Source organism: Schistosoma mansoni (genome assembly GCF_000237925.1).
Source record: "Schistosoma mansoni, WGS project CABG00000000 data, chromosome 2 unplaced supercontig 0120, strain Puerto Rico, whole genome shotgun sequence".
NCBI lineage: Eukaryota > Metazoa > Platyhelminthes > Trematoda > Strigeidida > Schistosomatidae > Schistosoma > Schistosoma mansoni.
In genome coordinates, this window is record NW_017386000.1 from 577,420 (window position 1) to 600,870 (window position 23,451).

The window sequence follows — 23,451 nt, forward strand, 5'->3', positions numbered from 1 at the left end:
TTCGTAGTGGGTGTGCGCATCCTCCGCCAAGTGTTGGGGCATTTTGACACTTATTCCAGGCTAACAGTTGTTGTATTTATTTATCTCAAAACTACCTTTGATTCGTTGGATGGGATTGTAATGTATGATTGTCTATTGAAGAAAAGTATCTGGGAAGTTTCTCAGGACTTTGAAGGCATTTCGCACAAATACATCAGAAGAAATAAAGGGATATAACTACTCTGTAGTGTTCCAACCTAGCAGTGAGATTAAGGACGGTTGCTTAGTCTCACCATTCCCATAGCTGACTTGTTAAAAACAGCTCCAAAGGATGGGGTTAGTGGTGGTATAAATCTGTTACTTAGAAAAACGCTTTTAGACCTCGACTATATTGATTACACTGTTTGGATATACAATGCCATAATCTATCTAAATCGCGTTTAGTCATTTGATAAATGGTGTCCTTAGGTAAAGCATCTAATTTGTACCTTTGGAGTACAAAGAATGTTACGTTCTTTTTGATGGATTAAATTTAAAAGACTTTCTTGTACATGTTTTTAAGTATACGTGGATAACTAGGCTAGACTAAATGTTAGTGTCACTTAATTTGGTCTTCAGTAACTGAAATAAAGAATGTGAGTAGTATTTTTTCGATGAGCAAAAATTTGTATATCTATGACATCAGTTAACGTTTCACGAACTACCACTTTATATTCATTTTACTTTATTTCGCAACTTAGATGTTCTGTGTATATAATGTCATCCTCTCGATCACTTAATTTTTCTATCGAAAATATGATCAATTCTTCAGAGGCAGTAAATATAATTGCGTTACAAGAAGCTATGCTTACCAAGTTTGAAAAAACAAATGAGATGCTTCGAACTGTTTCTGAGCTCTCTGACGGAAGATGTAAAATACTGTTTACAGAACTAACTGCTCATACAAAGACAATAATATCACTAAAAAAGGAAATGGATGATGTCTTCAAACGTATTCGATCTATAAAAAAACTATTGTATTCAAATTTTCCAGAGGATATGAAGAGACTTGATCAACATTTCTGTAGTCGAGATTCTGATGATAAAGAAGACTGTAATGTTATTCCGAAGGCCTTCCAGACATCAGATTGCGTAACAGTCTCTAAAACAATGGAAACAGTTCGTGAGGACTCTTCTTTGGAATAAAATAAACTATAGAAATGTTGATAACTGTTTTAATATGAATATAATATCGTATTTCAGTTTGTACTTTTCTTTATTTAAAACATTAATAAGTGTTGTTAATCATTAGTTGTTTCTCTTTTCAGAATGTTTTCTTGCCTACAGCTAATCAATGCCGTTTATCAGGACTTCCAATCTGCACATACTTTAATATCATACTTAGTATCGGAGATTAAACAGCTAGCAAAAATTGAAGCTAAAGCAGTACGCGCTGTTCGTATCGCTTTTGTTATCCTAGCTTGTTTATTGTACTTGTTGATAGAGTGCAATATTAGTAATAGGTTAGTTATAAATCCTCATATTTCTCATAAATTTAGCTTAACGTTGACAGCATTTACACATTTGTTGATATTCGACTTATTATCGGTTATTGTCGCTCTAATAAGCTTTTGGACTAACAGAAAAAAAGCCTCCGTTGAATCGTATAGCTTGGGGTATGAAAGATTTGAAGTAGTTGCCGTTTTCGCTTCCACTATCTTGGCTATTCTCTTATCGTTTTTCGAAATAAAAGAGGCTGTCGAACGAATATTTGAACCTGCAGAGGTGAGCATCTTCATTAAGGAAAAACATGTTAACATATCTATGTGATTATATAGAAATAGTTTTTTGTTTTTAAATTTTTTGGTACCATGAGTATCAGGCGTTTCATTTTGGATGAAATATTTTAATTTCCACCTAAAGTTTACGGTCATACAATTAATATACAAAACCATACTGTAATTGGTAAATTAGATGTATATCTGTTTTTGCGATGAAACATTAGCAACAGTGGTCATGACAAACTTTCGGGTGGTCTCATCGTCTATATCTCTTTTAATCGTCAAACTGTTTACTAAATACCTAAAACCTATTAACTATGTGGTTCGTGACCAGCTGCAGAATGATGATTTTCCTTAAGTTCTTATTGGAGATTTCGATCAATAAGACATCTCGATTATTCATCGTAGTAGCGTACGTTTTGTAAACATTCGAAAATTTTCTCACTGGATGACCAAAACTCCAATAATAACCTCAAGGTTCTGACTTCCTACCTCAGCGGAAATGTCGTTATTACGAAACCATATAGTTCCTAATTTTATTAAGCAGATTAAAAACGTAAATTATTGAGGATAGCTTGGTTACGACAAAACATATATAGGGGTTTTCATTGTCTTAAAATTATAAGGTCCTCGAAACCAACCAAGTAAATTACCTTAAAGGTTTTAGTATAACCCACAGTACTAGTTGCCATTAATAGTAATTTGTAGTTTTACATCTGATATGTATGTATACTTGGTTAATTATTTGTGACTACGACTTCAAATACAATGAATGAGATCGGTCCTATGTTCTTCTTCCCTGAATACAAACTAGAGTGAGAAGTCTGAGTTTTTGTTAAAGGTTCTTCTTAATAGCGACTCCAGAAGAATCAGGTTACACTCAAGTTTATTCAGATTATATATTGATCAATAAATAGCTATAAATTACTGAGCAATTGTTACTGAATTCAAAATCATAGTGAATTAACCAATACGATAAAAATACATTGAACACCAACCAAGTGAAAATCGCTTTAAACTGATGTTCGAATTTCAAGACTGATTTTCTTACTCAAACATTGTATTTGGGGATATATCATTCTCAATAACATCATTGAATGACTTTAGTTAAACAATCATTGAAAACTAGAAAGCACTAGACAGCTGTTTTGTACTAGTGCAGAATCCAATAGTTCTCATCCAAAGTCTCACCAAGAGTTAAACCTAAGACCAGGTCCTGCGACGAATGCTTAACATTCAAATAACTGACTTAAGATACAATATTTTACATTTCTAACTTCAGTCAATGCTCCTTATTATACAACCATCATCCATTAACTTTGGTAATATTTATTCTACACTCGACGTGGCTGAACTACACAAGTCATGGCTTCTCACTAGAACTCAGGGTATTACTTCTAAAGGTTAGTCACATGATGACTATTAATGTAAGCGGTTGCATCTGGCATGAGACAAATCACTAATGGAAATGAATCATAATCGCATAATGTTTCCGGTTGACTGAAGTTAGGAATGTAAACTATTGAATCCTAATTCAGTCGTCTAAAAGCTAAGTTAGCAAGTCAGTTATATTCAACATAGAACCTGACATACTCAAGCTGCCATACCATATTAGCATAATGAGATAAAATTATTAAGTCAAATCTCAGAGCAGAAGAAGTATTAACAATATCACTAGTAATAGAAGAGATGAGGTGTAGAAAAAAAGGTATAAGGAGATTTTAGAATTCAGAAACTAAGGGGAGATAAAGAATGAATGCACTTGCGCTATTGCCGTGAACTCCAAGCTATGCCGTCATAAGTCTCTAACCATTGGTTGCTGTAGTCGCGCAACCCCCAACCAAGTAATATGCATGTAATTTTATGGACAAGTCTACCAGTCATCGACTCGATGGATGATGCCACATCTTCTTTTGGCCTTCCTTAGTTTTCTTCCAGTCTAAATCCTACAAAAGAAAAATACGCCCGTCAAGATAGGTGGTGGTCGGCCGAGAGTGCAGAGTCAGCTCTCCCTCTCGAAATGCTCTCACATGGCCACACGTATACAGCCACTGCCAGTGAGGTCCTACTCGCTGCCTTCTCGTGGCGGGGCTGCTGCCCACGAAACTGAGAGGACGAAAAGCGAATGTCCGGTGCTTTAACCGGGTTAATGGATACGAAGGATCCACCTAGGGGAGTTGGAAAACCCTGATTACAAACCAGTGGTGTACATGGGCTCCAGGATCCTGATGGAACAAATGGCGTATGAGCCTATTGTTGGTCACCGGCTACCATAAGACTGCATCTTCTAAAGTTGCTCCACTGCCTTGTGGATTAGACCTTTAAGTCAAAGGCTCGGGGTGTGGCCCCCTAAGAAAATCACCTACCTCGGTTTGGGCATCCGAGCAGTATCCCAGCCTTCACAAAAATCAATGATAACTGTTACTGGCATCATCCTTATTTTGTGGCGCATATGTATTTGGTGCCCCCTTGTACCAATGTTTGTGTTCAAATAAATAAATAATAAATGTCTAACCTTATCTTGGCTCAATCGGCGGTCCCAAAATACTCAAGCACTGGTTCGACGACACCTATGATCGAATACTAGTAACCTACAAACATCCTCTATTCTTAGAGTCCATGTTTCACAACATGGTTAAGTGTTTATTACAAGGTCTGTAGATCCTGAGTTTGATGTTTAGTGGAATTGTTCTTAATAGCGTTTTCTTAAAGCTTCCTATTAAATTTGAAAATATGTCTATTACAGCATCAATGACTCGATATTCATTTGTCTCAACAACCATATAACAATGAGTTTTTGCCTAGTTTCTTTCAGATGACCAATGTGAAATGCAAAAGTTAATATGTATTTTTTTATCTGTATATGTTTGGTTAAATTTTTATGTACAGACTTAAGTAGTTTCATCATTGTTTTGTGTTTCATAATTTAGATCTCTTCCAATCATATGCTTACGCCTTGTTTAATAGCGTTTGGTGTTCATCTTCTTTCAATTTATGGAGTTGATAATATGGCTTTTGCACATGTTATCCAAGCTTGTGGATCAAGTTGGTTACAAGTCAGTCATATATACGTATATGCAAAAATTATTTCCCAACTAATTTTTATCGAGCATTTCATTCATTAGTTTGTTTAAGGAATCTGTCTTCATCATATATAAGAACTCTCGTCTAAATTAGAGCGAATAGTTTCACAGTATTTGAGCGCCGAGTTGATGTAAGACATTAAATAGGAATAATATATATTTGTAAAATCTCAGCGAACAAATTTGTTCGCTGAGATTTTACAAATATATATTAACCTGTCTTCATCAGTTCTAAAAATACTAAAAAAGCCAATAGCTAGCTTATTTTAAATATCAAGGATGTTTTAGAATTCATATATTCACTTTAATAAGTTGGTTGCAATTATTACTTTATCAGGGTTTTGAGTTCGACTGCGGATCTGTTGTATCGAAAGGCTATGAATTCTTTGTAGTATTTTTACAATCAATATCATTACTAGATATTAAACTACTATAGGTGGACGGAGAGTCAATAATTTGGAGGTAGTGGTAGTATTAGTAACTACAATATATCATATAAATAGCATACGCACCCATAAAAAAATCACTTCTATAATTAAATAAACCGAAACCAGTAATATTAAAAACAAAATCATTGAAAGTCAACAACCTAAACATTGTAATGTAATTTCAATGATACTCACTAAATGAAATATTATTCCAATTAAGTGAATGATTTCCCCATCATCTACATAATAAGTATACTGAAGGGTTACTTAGGATTTTTTAAATTCTTCTTGTATGCTGTTTAACTATTCAAAATCAGCTGAAAACATCATAAACAAAGGCAAGCATCTGCTAGTTTTTATTGCTGAAACTGCAGTTAAATTGACAACCATGACTACGCACTCACCCAATACTTAACCAGAAACTATGGTGTTCTAAACAACAGTAAAAGGATTCAAAGCATTGGATAGTGTCGTAAACTTACATTATCTGGGGCTTCATAAATAACTGAACCGAAGGTGTAATTCTAACTTTACTGACCTTTCTATTCAACTGCTCGCAAAAAATGAACTTTCACGAATGATCTTGAATTTAAATGTTAACAAAAACATACATCTATTTTTAGGATGAAAAGATTGAGAACGTACGTTTCTGTAGGATAAATTTTATTTCGAAAATTACACTGATTGTGTTTGGTAATACAATTGGCTATTTAAATTTGCCACTCACTGTCCATTTTGAGACGATATTGTATCATTGGGTTCCTATACACTTGTTTAACATGCTGCAAGTATTTGATATGCATCCTTAGCTTTCAGCTATCATGAAAATGGTAACAACCATCATCTCTATTTAAATAAATAGTATCTGGGACTGGAATACTATTAGTATTAATACCCGAACTTGAAACAACGACTTATCTTTCTAAACATCAGTCAGCCACGATCAACAGTTAGCTTGGTGAATATGAATGTTGATCCAAGTTATCATACCGCAATAACGCGATAAGATAAATTTGAAAAGATGAATGGCAAAAGAATCGATGATTGTAAGAAATAGTAAACATTGGTAATACAGTTTGAAAAGACTAGATGAGAAGGTATGTATGAAGGAATACTTGAACCCAAGACCAAGATGTAGATAAAAAAATACTGCATCTACGTCACCGTTACCGATTTTGAGATATGACATCTGAAATCTCCAACCATCGATCACGATTATCGAGCGCACTCCAACTAGATAGGGATCGTCTGACATGATAACCCCCTCTAATCAACTCAACTATGGACGCAAACAGACCATAACGCCATCAGTCATCGTTGGGGAAGCTCGATAGAAGATTGCTACTCATCCTAGAGCACATGTCTAGACTCTGATCATGCTTTAGTATGAGCATGGGTTTTTTGTGTCTTACCTGACATAGAAAAGCTTCCTTTTGAAAAATAATCTGTCGTACAGTTATTGGACACGAAGTGATGTGTAGTCATAAACTTTCTTTCTCCCAATGAAACAGTCCTTTTGGTCTAAATTTTAGCCAGTATTGGTTTTTACTACACTATAAAGTATCGGTCATTTACAACAAAATTTATCATTGATTCAGTTAATAGATTATTCTATACTAAATAATGTAAGTTTATTTATTAACCACAATCACTGATTTACGACTGAATTCGTGGCAAACTTGCTATTGAACCATAATAAATAAACATAATGTCAGTGGCGATCGTTCATAAGAAAACAGTAACTATCGTAAACATAATAGGATATGAATCGGTTAATATAAAACAGTAAATACATTAACATAATTTATTAACTAGTATAAACTGGACTCACGGGAAATAACGTGAGAATAACACTCATTAACTGATCTCTGACCAATAATCTATACTTTCTCAAATATTTTTAAATATAGGAGCATACGACTGATATAAGCCGGACAATCTGTCGAATTATTCCCGGGTTATCACGTGTTCTTTTGCCACGAGTTAACCCGATCTCACTGATTGGTGTAACCACAACTACAACGGTCTGTATTGTTTATCTTATCTTAATCAATATGTCAAAAACGTCACAACACATAAACTTCCCAGACCCTTTGCCTGATACTTTGGGTGGAATGATAATTTCCCTCATGTTATTTGGAACAATGATGCCTATGATGCTGTACAGGTGATGTAAACCTTTTTTTCTTTTGAGCAGTATTTTGTGTATATGATGTCATTTATTTATTTATATATTTGAACAAATATTGGTACAAGGGAGCACCAGAAACATATGCGCCACACAATAAAAACGAGAATGTAAAGCTACGTACAAGAAAAGGCAGGAACAACAACGAACAGAAAATAGTGATTACTACTTTGATTTGAAATGCCTATGATTACTACATCCGATACTTTGACTTTTTGTAGGAGAGTAGAAAGTTTCCTAAGAAACTCATTCTTTACCTCATTCGACTTGCAATCGGCGGAAATATAGGCTGATGTGATGGGGAGGCGACGGGTTGTGTTTCTGTCTTTCTGTGTTCTTACTTTCCTATTCACTCGGACAGCGGGCAAGTGATTGTTTGTCGGAATCCTGTCAGGGAGAGCCCATCCCGCTTTTTGACTTAGTGCTATACCTGCGCCAGTGAGGCCACGAAAGGTGTCAGTCCAGTCTCCAGATACACGGAGGGTAAACCGTGCCGGTTCTCTGTATTGACTGGTCAGGTCAAGTGAATGACTACACTTGGATCCTGCATCTGTGTTTCGAAGATGCATTATAAATCAATGGCGCAGATTCCTAGAGCCCTAGCTAAGGAAGCCTGTTGGTTTATTTTACCCAAGGTTCAAATGCTGAGAGCTCCAACATGTAGTTTAGAACTCGGTTTCAAGAAACCAGTAATAACTTCTCGTGGACCCGAATATCTAGCATTGGTGGTAAGTAGGGATAAAGTCGTAGGAGGAAGGGTCGGTTATGAAAGTAGAAGGAATATCAAGGGTCCTGACAGTGAACAATGGAAACTCTAGTGCTATCATAGGTATGAGAGTGGTTGTCACTTCCCAGCTCTCCACAGAGTGGGAGGAGAGATAAATGTATGAAGTACTGAAAGTACAGCTATCTGTACAACACCCTATCAACTAAATCCGGTGTTTCACTATCTCAATTCACTTGCTATGTACCACAGTATAGACTGTGCTACACATTTCGTTTCCAACAGTTCCTGTAGAAACAAAGCCAGCCACATATATTTTCACTTTTTGATGGTTCCCATTTTATAGACAAATGGTTGAATCTTAGGTCATGAATCATACATAGAGTCTTTCACATATGCGTTAAGTAGCATAATCGGATATAAGCCAATTTACTGACATCGATCCGTTTAGGACGATGAGTTTGTTGGCCACTGAAAAGTAAGGTAAGATTAGCGTAAGCAAAAGCTCGATCGGAGTCCAGATAGGTACTCCAAAAGCCTGTGCCTAGACGCCCGACTAGACAATTCAAGTCTCCGGCTAGTACTACAATATCTGTCGAACGCACTTTCTGTAGAAGAATTGTTAACTGGTGGTAAAATTCATCCTCGATCGTATCCAGGCTGCAATCTGTCGGAGCGTAGAGGAGATGAAAAAAAGATATCGTTTTTCACACCGATTTCTTCTTACTTTGATGGGAATTTCTAATTCAACAGCACATAACCGACTGTTAATGGGGATCTAATCCATCAGTACTGCCTCAACTCTAGCGCTTAGTGCGGCACAAACGCCAGTCACAGGGGCTCCGTTTAAACGCACGCAAAACAAGCTTTTCGAAGCGACAGATAGAGCGCTGAATTGTAGTACTTCACTAGAGCCTGGAATACGGGTCTCGAATAGACAACAAACGTCGATATTAAGACTTTCCAAAGAAGTAGCCAACCTTATTTGTTTTCCGATCTGCATTAGTGTGAGAACGTTGAAAGAAGCCAGTTTGAATGGTATACGTGGTTTCTGAAAGACTGTTTTAGTATTCGTATTCGGTGGTAGCATTCAACTTTCGACCGGTCAGTGACTCGAGATCGTTTAGATAGGACAGGGTTTCCACCATAGGCGAGCTGCTGTATAAGTTGAAAAATAAGGATACACAGAGTGGGAATAAAAGAGAGTAGATAAGTGACGTAGTATATAAAAAGTAAAGACGTATGTTACCAATTGGATGTGAGTTGTCTGAATTTCAATTGGAGCAAGAACAGTATTTCTGCTATGTTCAAAGAGATTACGAGTTCACCTAATCTGTGAACGGAACTAAGACTCAGTGACACGATGACTAAATCAGCTGACTATTTCGATGCGTTCCAGCGCCGCTAAATAGAGAGAGAAGTTCAAGATCAGAAGAGGGAAATATATTCCACAAGCAGCCGGAAGCACAAACTACGACGACGACCATAGTGGGAAATACATTCATTTATATATTGATTTATACAACCATTTCGATTATTAATTAGCATAAAATCACATATATGAAAAATACTTACAGTTATAACAAATCATATGCTGAATATAGTTCATGTTAACTTAATGCAAGAATATCGTATGCCAAATAGAATGAAATGTCATACAGGAAAACAAAAAAATTACTACACTGAATAATCACTACATTGAGTTAAAACGGAATCAATTTTGAACAAAAATCATTATGAGTAAATCAATCTAATTTTGACTTTTCATCCCGTCACATCGATTTCCAGTAATTTTTGTTATTTTACTTTGTGTGTGGGCTGTGATACTGCTCGGATGCACAACATACTGCTGACCGAAGGAAAGTGTGTCGGTAGTAAGTTGTTCCCCCCAGACAACGAGGATCTGAAGTGGTGCTGCCTACTCACAAGGTAAGAGAGGAAATAGAGAACGTTGGTTCTAGAAATGTAGACTCTACCTTACATCACAGACTTCATACTTCACAGCAAAGCTTTAATGATTGAAGAAATAGTGTATTGCAAACGATTGGCTATAGAGCCGTGTGTGACCGGTCCCAAACATTTATCCACTGGATCTGATGTACGCCACCTGAGAGTTAAGACCCCAATTAACATAACCAACCAATCGGAACGCTGAAGGTGAAATGCCATTCCAAGGTGTAAGGAACCACATATTAAGAAATATTTTCAAGAGCTTTGACGTTTTCTGACATGACGACCCCTTAAATATGGACGCAAATAGATCATGACACCACCAACCATCGTTGGAAGAATGTTCCTCATTCTTCAGCACATCTAGAGTCTGATCATGCTTTAGTACGAGCATGGATTTGTTTGTGTCTTATCTGACATAGAAAAGCTACAACAAGAAAGCCCCCTAGAGTTCAACTTAACGAAGGAAACGTCAATAATGAACTTCAGGAACAAATGGAGAAGCGGTTGGTCGATCTTCAGTGATGCAGACTAAAATGATATCTAAACAAACGTGAAACAGCAGCAATATCTGTGAGTGACTATGACCAAAGGTTTATGAACAGTCAGTGTGGAATCAACATCTACTGAACTGACAGTTGCTCAGGAATTCATCCCGTCAGACTCTAAACATAAGGGGTGGAGACAGTTTGGGCGTAGATTGAAAAAGGTCTACATAATGATCGTGGGTAGTGATGGACAGCTAAGGCAAAAGTAATGGGAAAGGTGAATGAAATAAGCAACAATAGACAGCTTTTCAAACTTATCAAGAGAGTAGGTACTAAATATTTCGAAATTAGCGAGACTACTTCTGAAAAAGAGAGTGCCATTATTTACGATCAATCCAGGAGACTGGGACGATGGATAGAGTAGTTTGAAAACAGTTCAGCTGCTTTCCAGTTACCCTTCGATTGCCTACTCACCAAACAACCTGAATGGCATGCCAGCATAAGCCCCATACAACCCTTAAAGAAGCGGAGTAACCCAAATCTAATCTAAAACAAGGGAGAGCAGCAAACCCTAATGAACTAGCCGCTGAGGTTTTTAAGGATGATAGTCGTTTTAGGGGTTAAATTAACAGAGGAATCGATTAGTGTGAAAACTAGACAAAGTCCTATCCGGTCGGTGTTGATCAGTGATCGTCCCAGTTTATTCGATATGGCAAAATCCCTTTTGTGACAACCACAGAGGAATCAGTTTGAATAAGATATGGTCTAAAGCACTGCCTAGATAGTCGTCCAACGCTTAACGAGGACTCATGTAGGGTGGACCCTGGAAAACCAGGCTTTTTTCAGGCCCGGACGAAGATATGAGAACCAAATATTCGCACTTTGCCAGATTCTGGAGCCTAAACAAACCTATCAACTCCCGACCATCATATTTTTGCACTATAAGGCAGCATTTCATCCTGCAGATCAACAGGCTGCTTTTGAAATTATCTGCCTTTAAAAGGCATACCATGACGCACATTAACCTTGTACAGGCTCTCTACTCCAGATACATCGAGGGTGAATCACGCTCTCTTTATATTCGTCAGAAACTGAATGAAATAGTTGAGAACCATTCGCAAAGGCGCAGGTGCATTCACACTGTCTTCTTTTAAATACTACGTTTCTAAATTCCTCATAAATTTCTTTCTATCATTTCACTAATTTGTACTTCTCGAATTGTGTCTTGGATGTCTAATCTTTCCTATTACCATTGATGCTGTTACTACTTTGGGATTCGCCTTGTCAATTTCGTCTCTCTGTGTTAATGTGGTATGGCAACTTGAACCAACGTACACATATGCCACGTTGTACGTTGCATTTGACTGATTATTTACCATAAAACGTGTTTCTTAATTACTCTGGATCAAATTGCTTAGATACGTAGTTGTTAAACACTAATTTCTGATTTTATTATAGTGGGAGGATACTACTTCAGACGACACCCGCTCACTTAGTTAGCCCCTTAGATAAAGCGCTTCGAGAAGCCTCTACAGTTGATGGTGTTCTTGAGCTGCAAAATGAGCACATATGGTCGACCGGATACAATGACCTTGCAGGAAGTTTGTATGTTCGTGTTCGCCGGGATGCTAATGAGCAGTTGGTCCTAGCACACGTAACCAACCGTCTTTCCAGCTTGGTGAAATATTTAACAATACAGGTGTGTGGTTTTTTGGATTAAATATAAAATAGTTTCATCTGTGTCAGTAAAAATAAAGTTTGGACTTGGATTCACTCAAATTTATCTGGGTAGAATAGTATCTATTATAGTCACATAACAGGTACAATGCGAATCCTAATATATATTTTATTTATTTAAGCACATAAACATTGGTACAAGGGGGCACCAAAGATATATGCGCCACATGAACCATCCGATTTGTGTGAGGGCTGGGATACTGCCCGGGTGCCAAAACCGAAGTAGGTGATTTCCTTAGGGGGCCACACCCCTGAGCCTTTGACTTAAAAGTCTAATCCACAAGGCAGTGGAGCAACTTTAGGAGATGCAGTCTCATGGTAGCCGGTCAGCAACAATTGGTTCATACGCCATTCGCTTTCGTACCCAGTTTTGTAAACAACAGCCACACCACAAGAAGACAGTGAGTAGGACTTCACTGGCATTGGTTGTATGCACGTGGCCACGTGAAAGCCGCACCAGGGCATTTGGGGGATGAGATAAGTTACTAAGCTTTACATAGGCCAACAGTCTTCATAGTCATACCTCAATATTGTCAAGAACGTCCCTCATATACACTGATGTATATTTACTAAAGCTTTCCACGTTAGGTAAAATTGACCTTTAGTGTTAGTCTGTGGTGTTTATAATCCTTATGAGCAAACGAGTTATTTAGAAAAGCCTCAATTATGAAATTATTATCTAGCTCTTCAATAAAGAAATACAGACCATATGTCTGTCTACGTAGCTATATTTCATTAACTGTGGAACAAACTGAAAAACTTGTAAAAAGGATATTCATCGGAAAATAAGACTAACCATTTAAAGAAAGTTGTGGATTAATAACAACAGGCAGTTATTTAGAAAATAGAACAATATATGTAATTTGAGGAAATGCGTTTCAGTTACATAGTATTAAAAAAGGGAAGTTTTTGCAATTTTAGGTTTATAAAGATGACTGGACGCGAGCCACAAACTCGTTCATCATGAATTGGTCACCCGCAAACAACGCACTGTATAACCAGAACATTCCTGGTACACAAATTAGACCTGATCTAAAGCATAGTCTGCCATCATCTTTACCTGCATCAGCCTCACATCACAAAACGCAGGAAAACAGTTATCAGGAACCTCAAGTTAATCCTAATCATTATATCTATGCATAAACGTTTATCTCTTGACAGTTTGTTGATTGGAGCAAATGATCTCTTTTACACAAGCTAACATGGTTGAGTATTTCACTTTTATTGTTGTATTAACATATTGAAAAATATTTTCGAAAAATTATAAAAAGAGCAGCTTATTTCAAAGTTATTATCTGGTAATTTGAATTAGTTTTAATTTCGTTTGATCAAATTTCCAATGGGAGGAACAGATAACTTAACAGATTCTGAGGATGTGTCATGGGGTTGAACGTTGGAAGGAATACCTGTGTCCCATTTACTTGGTTTCTTCGGTTCTGTAAATTAAAAGTATGATAGGCTTATAATTTGAATCAAGAATACAAAGTTACATGAAAAGGATACTGAGTTTTGAGTTATTTGCAATATCAACCTGACATTATGACCATTGTGACTAGTAGATTTTACAACACTCAAACCACATTTTTGAAGGGCTGTGTTTATTGATTGCTATTCTAATTATAAAACTCATGAATAGGTTATGCGGTTTTGGATGGAATTTGGTCATTCAACGTTTAATAATGAAGTTACTTTGTGCTTTTGGAGAGTATCGTTTTTTTTTCGGTCTTTAAAAAAAAACGAAAAGGGTTGTCTTTTGACTAGCGAAATTTAAATTTTTGATCGATACCCTTATTTTTAAAGAATTTTGCTCATTTATCTTCCTTCAAGTAATTATAGCTTGTGCTATAATCCCAGAAAATACATGAAGCCATAAGTTCCTAGTTCCTAAATTGAATGAAATGTCACTGATGTTACAATCATAACTACACTTTAATCCTTTGATCTGAATCAAAATCGTTCAAATTTGAGAGTAACTGATGTGAGATTTACATTCAGTGTTCGCTTTATCAATGATACCAGAAGTTAAGAGTCTATTGAAAAATCTTACATTTCGTTTTATGATGATACTTGCTTCTTCAATAGTTTTAAGTCAATTCGCTATCTTCACTAATGTAGTTTTATTCAGTGGATTTACAAAGGTTATTTCATGAGTCTTCCCACTCTTCTACACCGAAATATATTTAATGGATGCGTAATTGTTAAAAAATACCAGTTTACAATGAATAAAAATATCGTTCTTCGAAATACAGTCAGAGCAAGGACGTCAAAGATTGGTAGAAATCAGACTGGCAATTTCTAAGACGCATAATGGAAACACAAGCGGTAAAAAGGTGTAAGGTTTCCTTCTATGTAGTCTTTATTCATAAATCTATATAAACAATGAAAAGGTTTTTTGCTGCTAGACAAGATTTATAACACAAAGAATGACAAATTTTATTAACTACATTGTAGGAAACGTTCTTTAGGTACAATCTATTACTTTGTATATAATGAAGGCTTCCTTCGAGGGTTTGAAAATGTACGTGAAACACAATTCACGCCTAAAATACACATCTCTAGGCCTTCATTGAGTACTGGTTTTGTATTCAATTTACGACACAATATAATATACTAAACTGACCATTCTATATAACATCCTAGAAATTATATACGAGATTGTGTAACATGTTATCTTAAAAACAGAGAAGATGACTTCAAAAATGTAGTTGGTTATTGTGATTTCGATCTCAATTATTAGAGTGTCAGATTTTTTATTTCCACCCTTAATTTATAAACCCTATATTCAGGATGTGTTGATAAGGCAAAAGTGAACATGAAATAGATTCTTTTACGAAGAACATTTATAAAGCGATTAACTCATTCGAAGACATCACCACCTACTATAAACAACAATGAACCAAATATTTTACATATGAGAAAAAAAAGGTCTTTTTGCATTCACTTACGACTCATGTGTGTTATAACACTGTCATATCTACGCTTTCTTCAGCACATTTTTTAAGGGAGAAATAGATAAAGTTCAGAAAAAATACATTAGCTAACCTATGTACCCTGTAGAAACGGACCCTCCAGATGTTGCACTGGGTTTGTCTGTGCTAGTAATTGGATTTTTAGGTGCATTTGCACTTGTGCTGTTGTTTGCATTCGTTGTATTTGGGTCAGATTTTTTAAGTTCTTTTTGCATTTTCATCAGTCTGTCGATTTCACGATTTTGCACCTTTGCAAGTTCTTCATAGTATGACTGCGGAGTCCAACGATAGGGATCATAAATATCCTGATCAAAATATGAGTCATGAAGTACTCATGATATATTACGTACAATCAACCTTCATAAAGTTTCACATAAGAGATGTTTTTATATACAAATAGTGAATAGCATAAAATAAGTTTGATAAACTCAGCCACATTGATTACCAAACAAAGACTTAGTAGCTTTATGTCTTACCCATAAAATAACAAATAGGAATTCACCTAAGATGCTATTGTAATACCAAGCATTGGAAATAACACAATCGGTTTGTAAATTCTACCAAAATGAATACTTATCAGTTTGATGGTATTTCAGTGGTCAGGGCGTTAGACTTTCACCCATAGTCAAAGGCTCGAACCCCAATTTCCCTACTTGAGTTTAGGCAATCAGTTACTATTACTAGCTCTCACACCTATGTTAATATGGTACGTCAGTGAATAAAGCTATGCACTATCATCGATTTTGGCTGGATGTACGTAACACGTCGTAGCCAACCTCTATCCTGGTGCGATATGTTGGCAAGACAAGAAGTAGAGGGAAATAAGAGGAATTATACTGAGAGACCGGTTTACTAATTCATTAGATATTGATCTGAACCGCGTAGAGAAGGTATGCGCTTCCTGTCTGGAATATATAAGCAAATTTTAATATATGGTTTAAAATCAGTTGCAATTGCGCGAATATGAGGGGATAATATGGAAAACATCATTACACTAACCTATGTCTCACTAAAACACAGGACTACCGGAAAGAGATCTTCAGATTATTTTAAACATATCAATATTTTCTGCCGTTTGTAGGACATTTGTACTTGTTAAACACATAGTTAATACATAAAATGGCCTCTTCTTTATGCCTCAATATCAACATAATTTACTAAGCACAGGAGCACTAGATCAGTATACATGATTTACATGATATTAGGCATTTGTAACAATAGACTCACCGTAGAGAAGTTAGTCCCTTTCTCGTCGATTTTCAAAAAATCGATCAGCTTTTCATAAATACTAAAATAAAACTGAGTTTAAATTGGTCCACACGTTTACAAACCTGGGGTTACGGAACGCTTTGTTATCTTGAATTGCTCTGTTAGGATCATAGCTTATATCCAAGCGCATACGACGCACTGCTCGCTCTACTCTTTCTTGAAGTACCATTGAACAATGACCAGTGGGTTCAGAGGGCAATTGAACCGCCTGAATAAGGCGTTCTGTAAGGGTAGGACTTTCTGATTTTGTTTCATTAGTGATTAGGTTTGAATTTTTTACATCATTTACTGGTTCCGAAATATGAAGTTGGTTTTGGGACAAGATGTTGATAGGCTGGTCAGAACTGAAAATAGTTGGGGGTCCGCCTGAATTATCCAACGGGATATCCATACTACCAAGATGGAATCCATGATCACCTTTTGGTTTAGGATCATTTTCACCGTCAGAATCAGTGTTCTGATCTGTATCTAACACCGTATGCTCATCATCATCTTCATCGATAGCATAGGAAACTAAACCCGAAGGAACTATTGAGTAAAAGGACAAAAAAGAAATGAACTGCGTTATATACTTACTTGCTAATCTAGCTTTCTTTGATGGTACTGATGAATCATTTGTATCGTTTTCCACATGCTTATTATCACCTCTTAACGGTTGTACTTCTTTCTGACGGTTATCAGAAAGAATGGGTGAGTGCGCTATAATTTATATGAACTCAGTCCAAGAACCATGAAAAGACACTTACAGGTATCTGATAAGACAACTGGCGTCCGAGTATGCTCATCCTCTGAAGTGTATATTGCTGGGATTTGCTCATCTATGGTTTGTTCATATTCTCCTGAAATCCGACATAAAATTAAATTAAGAGGTAAGTGTGGTAAATCTGATAATTGTTGGCAGCGATGAAATATAACAGACAACAATAACTAAGCCTAAAATAATAACATCCAGTACCCTTATAGGCGAAATCTATATGCAAAACAAGAGGCGGAAATCGCAAAGCAAGTAACGAACGTAAGGAAGTTTTTTAATATGAAAGAAATAACTAGGCCTACATAAAGATATTCAATTTTGCTTTAGATTTTGGGTAAATAGTTAAATCACATAGATAACATCAAATTTGGAAGAAAAAACAATTGGTAAGACAGACAATGAGCAACAGCGCATTTAATAGTAAACTAAATATGATGAAGTTTTTCTCATGATATGAAATCCATTACCTGATTCGTTAAACAAACCTCCGTTTATATCCATATGATCTAAAATAGTAAACAATAAATCCAATGAGATTTTAAATTAGTACAAAGGTACTATGTTTAATCGCTTCAAAGCAAATATATAGAGATTAAATAGTCTACTGATAAGTTTAAAATTTTAGTAGCTTTCTTATTGAGTTACATATTTAGTGAGTAGGCAGAATTCCATTATTTAGGCAACAATGTGGTTATAAATAAACTTATGGATCTATGCACTTATTTGACACCGCCTGTAGTTCTTTTAGAGTTACTGTCGGTCCCAAGCCCGGGCAAATAAGCATACACTCATTTGCTGGTCGTAAATATGATAGCATAACAGATAGAAACATCGAGATACGTCTACGAATATATGGCTAATTGTAACTGTTAATTCGACGTGGTAGCCGGACCTGCTTGCCATGATGACCGACTGAGTTATAATAGATAGAATATTTGCTACTTGAGGTCATACCATGTCATAGAGGTCAATTGGAGAGTGGTAAAACTGAAAATAGAAAGCTTACGGTTCTAGAAGGAAGTTGTATAGTCGACTGGGTTGAGGTGCGATGGTAGTAGAGTAGCTTTAGAGAGTCATCATAATTAGCGATTTTGTCTTTCCATAACAAAAATGGGTTATAAATCCAACTCTGAAAATAGTATACTTTATCTTGCAATACGAATTTTCGCTGCTGGCTGTAAGTTCAGAGAAGTAAGACGCTAACCCATCAAAAACTACTCACAAAAAAGCTATCATTAGCCTTCACACTTAGAGCGTGGCTTATACCCGAGTAAAGTTATTTATCTGCCATCAGATAAAACGGTATATCAAGAACTCAGAAAAACATATCGTACATACATGTCCACTGAGTTGGGAAAATATTGTGTGATCAATATCCAATGCCAATGGCGATTTCTGTCTCACGCCCGACATATGTGGACTCCACTGCTTATAGATTCGCGCCGGGGCTTCGAGACGAGAAAGTGGTCCAGTGCATTACGATTCTGTGATAATGTTTGTCACTTAAAGAGACATCAGAGACGTATATCAAACTTATAAAGACTCTCCAGTCGGACATTATCGGTCAAGTTAGGGCTTATAACAAACTGACACTACGACTGTCAACTTTAAGTGATGTTCTGAAATGTTGCCCAGTTTCCTTCTTTAATTTGATTTCGTCATAGACATCCTACTAGAAATCGGTAAGTCAGTTACAACATAGGACCAGGCACATATATGCATCGTTCCAAGGTGCCATACCTCATTAGTACAACAAGATAAAAACAACAAATTGATAGTAGTTACTTCAATGGTAGTAATATATAAAAGAAAGATTGTGTATAAGGATATAATACAGGAAGAGTTAATAGGTAGAAAGGAAGATACAAAGTCATTTTAATATCACAGTTTAAGGAAAGACAAGGAGTGTATACACCACGCCATTGTGATCGATTCTGAGCCATGTTACCCAGTTTCCAACCATTGGTTATGATAGTCACGCGGACCCCGGCCAAGTAGTCTGCAGCTACCAACATGGCTAAGACCAGAAGTTAGTGACTTCAAGCACTGATTCCACGTTTTGGTTTGGCCGATCCTAACTTCCTTTCAACCGTCCCCAATACTAATCAGCATAGCGCGTCGTGGTAATCGGTGTTCAGGCATACGTAACACGTGGCCCAACAATCTCAATTGATGAAGATTCACAACCTCATCCACTGGTTTACCATCATTCCCTAATACTCTGTGTCTAACCTCACTATTGCTTACCCGGTGATCCCAGCAGATGTGAGCAATATTTCTAAGACGTTTGTAATCAAATACTAGTAACTTGAGAGTATCTTCTCGTTTCGCAGCCATAAAGTAGAACAGAACGAACTGCTGCGCAGTATACTCGTCTCTTAATTGATAGACGGATATCTCGTCTTCGCTATAGGTGACGTAAGTTGGCAAATGCGAAACGAGCTTTTTGAATCTGTGCAGAGATCTCGTCAGACATCAACCCATTAGGTCTGATCAGACTTCCAAGATAAGTGAAGTTGTCGACACGTTCGACAACGGAAGACTCTGCACTTTGTCAGCGTCTTCACCAAACAGGACGATGTCATCAGCATGTTCCAAGTTGATAAGTGGACCTCCTGGTAGGAGATCGATGCCCGAAAATTCAGTCGACGAGACCGTTATTTCTGACAGTACATAGCATCAGTGCTTGAAGTCACTAACTTCTAGTCTGATCCATGTTGGTAGATGCAGACTAATTGGTTGGGGTCCGCGTGACTATCGTAACCAATGGTTGGAGACTCTGGGTGACATGGCTCAGAATCGATCACAACGGCGTAGGTGTATACACTCTTTATCTTCCCTTAAACCTTGAGATTAAAATTGTTTCATAACTTTTTTCCTTCCTATACTATATCCTTATATACAACCTTTCTTTATATACTACCACCACTAAATTAACTACTTCTATGAATCCGGTGTTCATCTTGTTGTGCTAACGAGGTATGGCAACTTGGACCGATGCATATATGTGCCTGGTCCTACGTTGTCGCTGACTGACTTACAGTACATGTATGAAGTCGAGCAAAAATGGAGATAGTGAACAGCCTTGTTGGACACCATTTGAGGTTGCAAAGTCAGATGACAGTTCATCATAAGCTCTCACTCGACTGGTAGTGTTCGTGTAAAGAGTCTTCACAAGGTTTATGTACTTCTGAAGTACACCTCTCAATGATAGACACTGCCACGCAACCTCTTGGTCTACAGAGTCAAATGCTGCTTTTAAGTCCAGAAAAACTGTCATTGTCGGACGACCATAAGCATGCTTATGTCCTAAGATCTGACGAATAGTGAATATGTGGTCGATGTACCCACGACTAGGTCTGAAGCCAGCCTTATTTTCTGGTGTTTGCAGTTCACGAGTCTATGTTAGTCTAGTATTTCAGATGCTATATTAGTCAAACTAATCTCTCCATGGTTATTACAGGATGATTTTGACGCCTTCTTATATATTGGGACAATCAGCGATTGTGGCCAGACAGATGGGATTACGTCCAACTCCCAGATTTTAGCTAAAACATTAGTCAACCTAATGGCTAAAATTGGACCACCATACTTAAAGATCTCTGGAGCCAATCCATCTGGACCAGCTGCTCTTTCTCGTTTCAGATTAGCTATAACCTTTTGAAATTTAGCTAGAGTCGAGGGACTTACTTCAATCTTCCATTCAGGTTGTTTGAGAATAGCGAGTAGCTGTAGAGTTTCTGAAGGCCAGCTGAACTGTTCTCTAAAGTGTTCTGCCCATCGTTCTAAACATTTGGACTGAGAGCACATAAGTGTCATTTTTTCAGAGATGTCACTGCTGTTCCATGGATGTTCGTATATCTTTCCAAGCAACATTTGGGTCAGCCTCGTTTACAGAACTACCTAAGTGCGACCTCAGTTGTTCCTGGAACCTACTTCTGGCTTTCTCGTCACTGAGTTCAACTACAATGAGTCTTCTTAGTGTGATTTTTGTGTCCAGTGAGGCGAAAGCAAATGCGTACTCGTATCAGAGCATGATCAGAGTCCAAACAGGTATTCCAGGACGAGCAAGTCTTCTATCGAGCCTCTTCAACGATGACTGGCGGCAATATGGTTTATTTGAGTCCATCGTTGGTTTGGTGCAGTGGGTCGCCATGTTAGACGATGTCTCTCCTTATGCTTAAAATTAGTGCTTGCTAAAAATAAACAATTGTCTGAGCAAATTTGCAACAGACGATCACCATTATCTGTTTGCTGAGCCAGGATACTAAAATACCCACCTAAATGTCTTTCTGTTTGGTTTAGGCTACCTGCTTCAGCATTAAAGTCACCTGCTACGAGTACTATGCCCTGGTACGGCCGAGAGTGGGGAGAGTCTGCTCTCCCTCTCGAAATGCTCTCATATGGCCACGCGAATATATAGCCTCTGTCAGGGAAGTCCTACTCACTGCCTTCTCGTGGCATTAGGGTTTTTTACGAAAGTGAGAGGACGAAAAGCGAATGTCCGGAGCTTTAACCGGGTTGGTGGATGTGGAGGATCCACCTAGGGGAGTTGGAAAACCCTCATTCCAAACCAATGGTGCACATGGGCTCCAGTATTCTGAGGGAACAAATGGCGTATGAACCAACTGTTGGTCACCGGCTACCATGGGACTGCATCTCCTTACGATGCTCCACTGCCTTGTGGACTAGACCTTTAGGTGAAAGGCTCCGGGTGTGGCCCCCTAAGAAAACCACCTGCTTCAGTCTGGGCACCTGGGCAGTATCACAGCCCTCACACAAATCGAATGAAATTTGTGAGGCGCATATTTATCTGGTGCCCGTTTGTACCAATATTTATGTGTTTAAATAAAATAAACTATGTCTAAGCGTTTAACTTTTTGAAGAAGTTTAGAAAGCTTTCTGTAAAAGTCATCTTTCATTTCATCCGGGCTGCAGTCAGTGAGAGAGTAGGCAGAAACGACGAAAAGGCAACAACGCGTGTCCCTATTCTTCCGAGTTCCTACGGACCAGTTTAGAAAGCACTCATTCTGAGAATAATATACAAGGAGATTCACCTATCGATTTACAATACGCAGATGACATAGTTTTATTCTGTAAAGATTCTGACAAAACGTCTACTTTTTGACATTTTGACTAATAACATAAGCATGTTTGGGATGAACTTCTCACCCTCCAAATGCAAAATGTTGCTTTAGGGCTGGTCTGTAACACTGTCTAAACCAGTAATAAGGAGTGAAGTGACTAAGTGCACTAACCACTTCGCTTATCTTACAAGTTTCACCAACCCTCGTGGTTTAGTGCCCAACAATCTTGATACGGATGGTGAAAGCCAAGTTGGCTTCGTTAACTTGCTTCGCTTATGGCTTAGGTGATATGTCCATATGCCAATCAAAGCGTGGGTAAACTGTGCATCAATCTGCTGTGTAGTACTCTGTAAAGATATGGCATAATCTATGAAACTAGAAGATATGCACAGGCTGCATACTTTTGACGATAGGTGCCTTCGGCGCATCGTTTGGTTATTGTGCGACGACCGAGTGGTCAATCCTGAGGTTAGACATGACGTACTAGGAAAAGGTGCCAAATCAGTTGGAGGTTGTATCTTCGTCGATTAGGATGGTTGGGACATGTGTTACGTATTCCTAACCACACCTACCTCGACGAAGAATGTTATTTGTACAGGCAAGCTATAGAACACCCAGGGGTGGTCAAGCTAAGGGATAGAATCAGTTCATGAATTCATTGACTGTTAGTTTGATGAGAAACTATATGGTTGAGATGTGTGCGCTAATCGTGATTGACGGTTGGAGACGTCAGGCAACACGTCGCAGAACCTGTCACGATTATTTAAATCCATTCGCTGCTTGTCCTTTCCGAAATCTTGAACCTTAATATTATTTCGTGACGTTTAATCATCGGATTCGTACCCCTTCTCGAATAGTATTTACTAATATGCAATCCTTCTTAATGTAATAATAATATTTCTGCTTTTTCTGTCTATTTAGCTAAGTTTACCCCGACGAGCTGATGAGGTATGTTAACTTCGGCTAGTGCATATTCCTGTCACATTCTATGTTGATTATCACCTACTTACATTTAGTATTATCACCAACCAATGA

The 23,451-nt window shown here is 37.4% G+C and overlaps 1 protein-coding gene across 2 annotated transcripts; it reads right to left on the reverse strand.

Annotated features, from left to right (window-relative positions):
• Positions 1-839: 839 nt before the first annotated feature.
• Positions 840-17,830, reverse strand: Smp_013930.1 (hypothetical protein; the record flags this gene model as incomplete). 2 transcript variants are annotated; one of them, XM_018791571.1, is made up of 7 exons in its annotated part: positions 840-1,120; positions 15,380-15,611; positions 16,534-16,594; positions 16,638-17,103; positions 17,152-17,274; positions 17,322-17,414; positions 17,797-17,830. In XM_018791571.1, the coding sequence occupies 7 exons, from the start codon at positions 17,828-17,830 to the stop codon at positions 1,032-1,034; spliced, it is 1,098 nt and encodes a 365-aa protein (XP_018645280.1). In that variant the 3' UTR covers positions 840-1,031. The 2 variants fall into 2 exon arrangements, with proteins under 2 accessions (XP_018645280.1, XP_018645281.1); XM_018791572.1 differs by lacking the exon at positions 840-1,120 and adding an exon at positions 13,456-13,773.
• Between the last annotated feature and the right edge of the window lie 5,621 nt (positions 17,831-23,451).